A 10,174-nucleotide genomic window follows, 5' to 3' on the forward strand; every position below is an offset into this window, starting at 1 on the left:
TCATTAGCTATGCAAGAAAATTCAACAAGATATAATCATAATATGATAAAAAGCTCAATGTAAGATACAAATTACCTCATGCTTAAAGGCATAACAACATAAGACCAAGTATGTGCCCCCAAAGACTTCTTTTATTACTTTAATGAAAATTTTGGTAGAGTAACAAAAGACATCTAGCTTCCAACCATAGCTACAATAGAGCCTATTAGGTCTCTTTATAAAAAAATGGGAGAATATCATAATGAGAATGACCAATCCCAAGTGTAAATGTGGTGAAGATCTCAATGGCCAACGAATTTCCAAGTGGATCGAACTGTTGGTAGGTGCTCTCCAAGTGGGAAATGCGTACTCCCTCAATGGATAATGTATCACTATCTCAAGCAATATGAGTTCCCATGAGCTACCAAGTGTGAATGAGAGTGGGTGAAAGGGGATGCAAACGTGTCAACGACTGCTCCTCAAATGTTGCATATTACCTTTGTGTGTCGCTGCCAGCTAAGCCTGCATGTGGGTTGAAGTAAAGTGTTTGGTGTACAAGCATAGAGTGGAGTACGTGTTAGTGGAGACACATTGCACTAATATCTCAACCAAATCCTCCTAACTGTCCATAAATCTTTAGTTGATGCCCTTAAGGATATTTGACCTATCATGGAAGCAAATTGACCCCCAAAATAAGCCACAAATTCGATCTCCTTGAGTGTAATAACTCATGTGACGAGGTGTTTGCCAAATCACCTTCAAACTACCCTTTGGTTGCCTCTTACTTTGACTTGCATTTTCCACCTCATTTCCACTTCATTTGACTTGTGGAGTATTGGCAAATGCACGTCCAAAGATACAACTTCAAATGGGAAGTTTAAGAGGATTCCTTGTGATTAAATAAAACTTTAATATACAAAAACTTCAAAAGGCAACAAGTCTTCAAGCCCAAAAATGTTGAAGGTTCGAAATTCTCTGCCTACAACATTATAAAGGGGACCACCCATTCGGGAAATTAGAGCAGCTTTTTTCTGCTGAAATGGCAGTTTCGACTAGTTAAACTAGGTCCAGTTACCTTCTCCCTATCTCCACTAGCTTAAAGTATGACTTTCACTTACCAATAGAGAAGAGACATCAGATCAGCCCTCTTGCTGATCCGGTAAGAAAGTGATCCTTAAGTTGATCTGGGGCTCAGCCAAGCCACAACTAAATTTTGCCTCTTTGATAAGTGGACCTCTAGGAATGTAGAATTAAATCTAAATGCAAGGAAAAAGAAAGAAATCCTAAGCCTATCTCAATTAGGAAGATGTAGATCTAACCCAACCGAGAGCAAAGTATTAAAATGTATGAGATTTAAATATGTCTGGATTATAATGAATATAAAGCTAACAAAGTAGTTCAATTAACTGATATTATGAATACTGAAGCACATCATGTTCAGAGAGCTATTGATGGGACCAGCCCTCGTCCTTTGTCTAGATACAGGATTTGATTAAATAGAATTATTAATAAAATGATTTTGTGGATTTCGACGGTTTTTGGATATTTTGTTGTGGTTAATGTGTTGATACGGTTCAGCGATGAGGGAGACACCTGTCTCTACCTCGGGTTCCGTCCTCTCGCCTTACGCTGCGCTTGAAACCCTAACTTCTCACTTGGTCTATCATTTCGACTTTCATTCCATTTTGCGCTGAGGGGTCTGCTCTCTGGTTTTCACTTGCGGGATTCGTTGGTTTTGTTCCTGTGGCACTCTACTTGGTTTCTTCGGCCATGACTTTGCTCAGTGGCGGAGCTCTGCTAGTGTTTGGTCACTGTCAATGGCTTGTTGTTTTATTTGCTGGTCTGCCTGAGGGTTCTGGGCTTGTCTCTTGGCGTTTTGCAACTCTACTAAGAGGTTTCTATGGCACGGTGAAGGGTTGGTTCCCCTTGAATGTATCTGGCAACACTGTTATTGTATTTTGTTTGATTACTGGTTCGGTGGTTTCATTGTTTAACTTGTCACTGGTCATGGTGCATCCAGGTTGCGGCCACGAGGTGACCCAGTACTCGTCTTCGACACGCGACTAACTCAGGTATGCTTTCTTTCGTTGATTTAATGTCTATTGTGCTTTTCCTGCCGGTTCTGACAGTCGGTGCTCCTTGTGAGTAGGGTTCCTTGTCGGTTCACGGCCTATTGAGGCCTCTCCTCTTGTAATTCATCAACCTTTTCTCTGGTAAGTGATACCCTTACCCTGTTTTCTTCGTTCGGCTAAGATTTTCTTTCTTCCCGCTATTAATTCTTTGTATGCAGTGGTTGCAGGTGAATGACGAGCGAGAAATTGTGGCTTCGGCTCCTCTTGCGACTCACTAGACTGGGTAGGGTCTTTCCATGCTTCTCGTGCTTGTCATCTGTTGATACTGCTGAGTCTTGGTCTCAGGCTTTGGCCTCTCTGTCAGTCACTTAGTCCATATTTTGGTCTTGTAGAATATAGGCAGGTCGCTTAGTTTTCTTGTAACTTGGGGTTTTTAAAGTCAATGTATTTTCAGGGTTTTGAACCGAAGTTTCTCTGTCTATTTGTAATACGAATTGGTCTTAATTTAGACTGTAAATGAATTTCAAGGACTTCTGTAATTTATCCTTCAACCTATATTTGCAATGAAAAGAATGGTGTGTTAATTCATGTGGTACCTGGTCTTTGATGTTGTCTTCGTGCAGGTAATCTGGTGATGCTGATTATGAAACCCTTTGCTTGTTTACTTTGTTGTACGCTCGATGCTCTTCATAACTGTAGGTAGTTGTTTGTGAGGTTTTTTGGCTCTTTGACAATAGTTCTCTTCGTGTGACTGTAACAACACTTCCACGCTCTCGGTCTCGTTGTCTTTGATATTCTCGATGCCTGCTAAAAGATTTTAATTTGCCAATACTTGTTTTTGTTTGGAAATGCACTCAATACATCTTAGAACAGAAAAGAAATTATCTAGTTGCAAATTGGATTCAGATGAGTTCGAAAGTTGCTTGTATATTTTCTATTACTCTTCTGCTATGATGGAAATCAACCTTTACAATGGTCATACGTGAATGACTTACTTAACGCAGTTGAATCCCAAAATGATATCTAACCTTTACAATGTTTTGTTCTTCTCTTTTTGTATGATTTATTGAACAGTTTTAAGAACTGTCAACGATTATAGGTAGTTAACATGAGTAACTGTTAATTTCCTATTTTCATAAATTCTGGAATTAATTAAAAAAAAGAGTTTTTTTTTTCTTTAAAAAAAAACATCTTAACACAAAACTAAAACAAAACTTGTTGTCGTGTCCCAACTGCTGATAACTAAGAAAATAAAATAAATAAATAAAAACAACTCAAGTACAATGACCTGTGAACTTGTTAACTTGTGAGACAAACACTCTCTCTTGTTCGCCCCTGGTTGGATGCTCTTGCATCAAGCTCCTAGGGTAACAAAAAGTCATGGCTCCGGTCCATGATCTCCTCAATAGAATACACTACACGTTGTATCTGCCCCGCATCAAGCCACGAACTGTCCTCTATAGGGCAGTTCTTCCACTTGACAAGGTATTGTAGGTACTCCTTCTTCCGTGTCCGCCTAGCCACTTGTGTGTCGAGGATTCCCTCGATTTCGAGCGGCTAAGCTGAAGGCATTTGTCTCATCCACGAACTACTCTCCTCCTGGGTGTCCTGCTTTGGCTATGCCAAACTATCCTCTTCTAGATTGGCAGTGTATGGGAATAAATCTGCCACATTAAAAATGGGCAATATTCCTATACCTGGAGGCAATTGCAGTTCATAGGCATTTGCAGAAAACTTACGCAGAATCTTACAAGGTCCAATTTTTTTGAATTTCAGCTTATTGTATTCGCCCCTAGGAAATCGTTCCTTGTGTAGATGCGCTAGGACCTGATCCCCCACATTAAATTGTACCTCACGTCGTTTCAAATCAGCTTTCTGTTTGTACCTCTGACTATTGTCCTGTAATTTCATCTTTACCTACTCATGTAGGTCGTTAATTGCTCTTGCAAAGTCTTCCCCGTTAGCACTTCTTTTCTCTAGCTGTCCCAAATCCCACAGTTCATGCACTCCTCGGGGATGCATTCCGTACACAATCTGAAAAGGACTACTTCCTGTGCTTCGGTTTGGTGAATTGTTGTAAGCGAATTCTGCTTGAGCAAGCACATGATCCCACATACGTGAATTTTCTCCCACTAGACTCCTTAGCAGGTTTCCTAAACTTCTGTTCACCACCTCTGTTTGTCCATCTGTCTATGGGTGATAAGCGGAGCTGAAGTTCAACTGTGTCCAGCTTCTTCCACAGGGTGATCCAGAAATGTCCTGTGAATTTCACATCCCTATCAGAGACAATGGACTTAGGCAAGCCGTGCAACTTGACAATCTCTGTGAAAAACAAGTGTGCTACGTGAGTGGCATCACTGGTTTTCCTGCAAGGAATGAAATGTGCCATTTTTTAGAACCGGTCCACTACCACCATCACAAAGTCATGACCATGTTGTGTTCTTGGCAAACCCAAGACAAAGTCCAAGCTGACTGAGTCCCACGGTCTACCTAGAATAGGCAGTGGTGTGTAGAGTCCCATATTCTGACTGTGTCCTTTTGCTAACTGACACACTTTACACCTGGTTACAAATCGCTGCACATCCCTTCGCATCCTCGGCCAATAATAAAAGTGACTGAGCTGATCTAAGGTCTTATGAATGCCAAAATGTCCGGCAAGACCTCCATTGTGTTTCTCTCGGATGATGTTCTCCCTCATCGAACAATCGAGAATACACAGCTGTCCTCCCTTAAACAGCAGCTTCTCCTGTAGGTTATAGTCCAACCATGGACTATTATTCCTCATCAAAGGGTTTTGGCAGGCTTCATAAGCCTCCTTAAAATCCGCATCCGTCTGATACAAGTCTTTCAGGTGTTCAAAACCCAACACTTGTATCATGCTCTCCTGCAAGAGAAAAACCCTCCTACTCAATGCATCTGCTACCTTGTTGGCCTGTCCACTAATATGTTTCAACACAAATGTGTAACTCTGCAAGTATTCAACCCACTTTGCATGCTTGTGGTTCAGCTTGTGCTGCTGCATAACGTACTGCAAGGCAAAATTATCAGAAAATAAAACAAACTCATTACCCAGCAAATAGTGTCTCCAATGCTTCAATGCTTGGACGACAGCATAGAACTCCTTGTCATAAGACGAGTACTTCTGCCTGCTTTCATTCAAATTTTCACTGAAATAAGCAACAGGTTTGTCTTCCTGGCTAAGTATGGCCCCAATGGCTGTACCAATGGCATCACAATGAACTTGAAAAAGTTTGTTGAAGTCAAGTAGCCTCAAAATTGGCCTCTCAATGATCTTCTTTTTCAATATTTGGAAGCTCTTTTCCGCAGCTTCAGTCCACTGAAAAGGTTGACTTGCCTTCTTGATTGTATCCAACATAGTTCTGCAAATTCCACTAAAGTCCCTTATAAACTTACGATAAAAACTTGCCAACCCATGAAAACTTCAAACTTCGAACAGACTCTTAGGGGATGGCCAACTAAGTATAGCTGCAACTTTTTCTGGGTCCATTTTTAGCTCATTCTCTGCAATCACGAAACCAAAATATACCAACTCCTTTTGAAAGAAAGTGCATTTCTTCAGATTTATCTGCAACTTGTTTTGCTGCAATTTCTCCGAAACATATCGAACATGGCGAAAATGCTCCTCCCTGGTTTTGCTGAAAATCAGTATATCATCAAGATACACAATCACAAATTTCCCAATGAACTCCTTCAACATTTCGTTCATCAGGCGCATAAAAGTACTAGGTGCGTTACTTAACCCAAATGGCATCACCAGCCATTCATATAGCCCTTCATTAGTCTTGAAAGCAGTTTTACATTCATCCCCTTTCCAGATTCTAATCTGGTGGTATCCACTCTTCAGATATATCTTCGAAAAATATGCTACCCCGCTCAAACAGTCCATCATATCGTCCATTCGTGGCAATGGAAACCTGTACCTGATCGTAATCTTGTTTATTTCTCGCAAATCCGTGCACATCCGCCATTCGCCTCCTTTCTTGGGAGTAAGAACTGTCGGAACTGCACATGGGCTTAAGCTCTCTCCAATCAGTCCCTTATCCAGCAACTCCTGTACTTGTTTTCTAATGTCCTCGTTGTCTTTGGGGCTTATCCGGTAGGCATCTTTATTCGATAAACTAGCTCCAGGGATGAAATCTATGTGATGACTGATACTCCGCTTTGGTGGAAATTTATCTAGTAGATCGTCCACAACAATGTTGCTGAATTCCTGCAACATTTTGTGGATTGCTACAGGTAAATCATAAATTTCAGTGTGCAACAGCACTGTTCTTGGTCTCCTCACAACAGCATATTTCACTTCGTCATCTTCAATCTACTTTAAAAATTGTTTTCCACCCACCAATAGTACTTTTGTTCCACTAGTTTATGTTGTTTCCTCCTCCTTGATGGACACTAGCATATGCTTAATCCCATCCTTAAAAAACTTGTAATAGTTTGTCTTCCCATCATGAACAACTTTCTGGTCATACTGCCATGGTCTACATATCAGAATATGACACACATCCATGGGCATGATGTCACAAATAACTGTGTCCCTATATTTGCCAATATGGAATTCCACCTCACACTACTCATCAACTAGCAGTTGGTGACCCTTATATAACCACGATACCTTATAGGGGGTTGGATGCTTTAGTTGTTTTAGACCCAATTTCTCCACCATCTCTGTTGCAACCAGATTATCAGTGCTTCCACTGTCTATAATCAGCTTGCAGCATTTGCCATGTGACTTGCACACAGTCCGGAATAATGCCTTTCTTTGGGTTTGTTCAACTGTTTCTTTCGCTAGTTTCAACAATACCTTATTCAAGACTAAGGCCTCTCCTGTCTCTGGTGCATTTTTTACCTCCTGAGGTGGTGCTTCTGCTTCTTCTATCTGAGCAACATATGCTCCTCTTTGACCAGCCTATTCTCCTTCAAGACACTCAAAGGATCTGTGCCCCCACTTGTGGCACTTGTAGCACTGGTAGGCAGCTCCTCTGCCTCTGCCATTTCCCCTGCCTCTCTGGTATGGCCTTCCTCCCCTAGTGTTGCCTTCCTTTTTTGCTATCCCTGAAGTTTTGGAACTGCTGCCCTCTTCACTGTTGTTGACAGTTCTTCCTCTGCCATAGGATTGTCCTTTCCCTCTGCTAGTTCCTCATCCCCTCCTGGCATTCTATTTCCTTGTGATTTTTTCTTCTACCTTTAAGGCACTCTGGTATGCTTCCTCTATGGTTTTTGGAGAAAGAATACTTATCTCGTCCAATATCTCCAGCTTTAGGCCATTCACAAACCTTGTTGTCTTGTCTAGGGTGTCTTCAGTATAACCAGCTCTCAAATTCACCCTATAGAATTCTTCAGTATATTCTTTCACCGTCATTCCTCTCTGCTTCAAATTCTGTACCTGTCAATGTAAAGCAATCTAGTAATCTTTGGGCAGAAATTTTCCCTTTATCTTGGCGACAATTTTGGTCCACTTTTTAATTGGTAACTTATTCAATCTTCTCCTCTCTTCTTAGACACTGTCCCACCATAAGGCTCCATGTCCTTTCAGCTTAGTAGCAGTGAATTTAACTCTCCTATCTTCATTGACCTCCTCACATTCAAAATACTTATCCAACTCACTAATCCAGTCCAACAGCACTTCTGTGGACAAAATTCCATCATAGTTTGGAATTTCAAGTTTTGGCTTACTGCTAGCCAACAAAAATGACCTTAACAATTTAATCTCAGGTCCTTCTTCATCTGATCCATATGTTGTAACTACAGCCTCTTCCTCATTGTCATCTCCTACTTCCGGATCCCTTCTCCTTCCCGCTTCTACTGCCTCCAAACGGGCATTCAGGATCCTAATCTCTTCCCTCAATCCCTCATCTACTACTCTTCGAATAGCTCTGCCACGACCTCTTCTCCCAACTTCCATTTTATAAGAAAATCAGTCAACTGTACCGGCTCTGATACCAAAATTGATGGGACTAGCCCTCGTCCTTTGTCCGGATACAAGATTTGATTAAATAGAATTATTAATAAAATGATTTTGTGGATTTCGACAGTGTTTGGATATTTTGTTGTGGTTAATGTCTTGATACTGTTCAACTGTGAGGGAGACACCTGTCTCTACCTCAGGTTTCGTCCTCCCACCTTACGCTGTGCTTGAAACCCTAACTTCTCACTTGGTCTGTCATTTCGAATTTCATTCCATTTTGCGCTGAGGGGCCTGCTCTCTAGTTTTCACTTGTCGGATTCGTTGGTTTTGTTCCTGTGGCGCTCTACTTGGCTTCTTCGACCACGAATTTGATCAGTGGCAGAGCTCCGCTAGTGTTTGGTCACTATCAATGGCTTGTTGCTTTATTTGCTAGTCTGCCTGAGGGTTCTGGGCTTGTCTCTTGGCGTTTTGCAACTCTACTCGGAGGTTTCTATGGCACAGTGAAGGGTTGCTTCCCCTTGAATGTATCTGGAAACACTGTTATTGTATTTTGTTTGATTACTAGTTTGGTGGTTTCGTTGTTTAACTCATCACTGGTCACAGTGCATCCAGGTTGCGGCCACGAGGTGACCCAGTACTCGTATTTGGCGCGTGACTAACTCAGGTATGCTTTCTTTCGTTGATTTAATGTCTGCTATGCTTTTCCTGCCGGTTCTGACAGTCGGTGCTCCTTGTGAGCGGGGTTCCTTATCGATTCCCAGCCTGTTGAGGCCTCTCCTCCTGCAATTTGTCGACCCTTTCTCTGGTAAGTGATAAACCCTTACCCTGTTTTCTTCGTTCAGTTGAGATTTTCTTTCTTCCCACTATTAATTCTCTGTATGCAGTGGTTGCAGGTGAATGGCGAGCGAGCAACTGTGGCTTTGACTCCTCTTGCGACTCTCTAGACTAGGTAGGGTCTTTCCATGCTTCTCGTGCTTGTCATATGTTGATACTGCTGAGTCTTAGTCTCAGGCTTCGGCCTCTCTGTCAGTCACTTAGTCCATATTTTGGTCTTGTAGAATATAGGAAGGTCACTTAGTTAGTTTGTAACTTGGGGTTTTTAAAGTCAATGTATTTTGAGAGTTTTGAACCCAAGTTTCTCTGTCTATTTGTAATATGAACTGGTCTTAATTTAGACTGTAAATGAATTTCAAGGACTTCTATAATTTATCCTTCAACCTATATTTGCAATGAAAAGAATGGCGTGTTAATTCATGTGGTACCTGGTCTTTGATGTTGTCTTCGTGCTGATAATCTGGTGATGCTAATTATGAAACCCTCTGCTTGTTTACTTTGTTGTATGCTCGATGCTCTTCAGAACTGTAGGTAGTTGTTTGTGAGGTTTGTTGGCTCTTCAATGGTAGTTCTCTCCGTTTGACTGTAACAACACTTCCACGCTCTCGGTCTCGTTGTCTTTCATATTCTTGATGCCTGCTAAAAGATTTTAATTTGCCAATACTTGTTTTTGTTTGGAAATGCACTCAATCCATCTTGGAACAGAAAAGAATTTATCTAGTTGCAAATTGGATTCAGGTGATTTCGAAAGTTGCTTGTATATTTTCTATTACTCTTCTGCTATGATGGAAATCAACCTTTACAATGTTTTGTTCTTCTCTTTTTGTATGATTTGTTGAACAGTTTTAAAAATTGTCAACGGTTACACTGTTAATTTCCTACTTTCCTAAATTCTGGAATTAATTAAAAAAAGAGTTTTTTTTTTCTTTAAAAAAAAAATCTTAACGGAAAACTAAAACAGAACTTGATGTCGTGTCCCAATTACTAATAACTAAGAAAATAAAATAAATAAATAAAAACAACTCAGGTACAATGACCTGTGAACCTGTTAACTTGTAAGACAAACACTCCCTCTTGTTCACCCCTGGTTGGATGCTTCTGCATCATCTATTAACATGAATAATTAATCAACAACATTTAGGAAGTAGGTCACAAAATGATGATGATTATTAAATCAGTAACTCGAATGATTAAACAATAATATAAGGAAATAGTTCACAAAATATTATTGTTTGTTAAATCAGAATTAAAAGAGTGATTTCTGAGTAAATAGTTACTCTGAAGTCAAAGTTTAGCTCACAAGAGTAGAGATAAATAATAATAGATTATTGAGGCAAATCACTCATATTGACAATAATGC

General features: G+C 40.6%; 1 protein-coding gene across 1 annotated transcript; it reads right to left on the minus strand.

Moving 5' to 3' along the window:
• Positions 1–4,241: 4,241 nt before the first annotated feature.
• Positions 4,242–6,291, minus strand: LOC149217994 (uncharacterized). Its single transcript, XM_089386455.1, has 4 exons — positions 5,993–6,291; positions 5,599–5,707; positions 4,621–4,935; positions 4,242–4,310 (listed from the first exon to the last, which is right to left on the minus strand). Exons 1-4 carry the CDS (start codon positions 6,289–6,291, stop codon positions 4,242–4,244), a joined length of 792 nt encoding a protein of 263 aa, XP_089242581.1.
• Positions 6,292–10,174: the final 3,883 nt, after the last annotated feature.

This window comes from Pinus tabuliformis, chromosome Q (assembly GCF_031772625.1).
Source record: "Pinus tabuliformis cultivar Carrire ecotype Pingquan chromosome Q, CPIR1, whole genome shotgun sequence".
NCBI lineage: Eukaryota > Viridiplantae > Streptophyta > Pinopsida > Pinales > Pinaceae > Pinus > Pinus tabuliformis.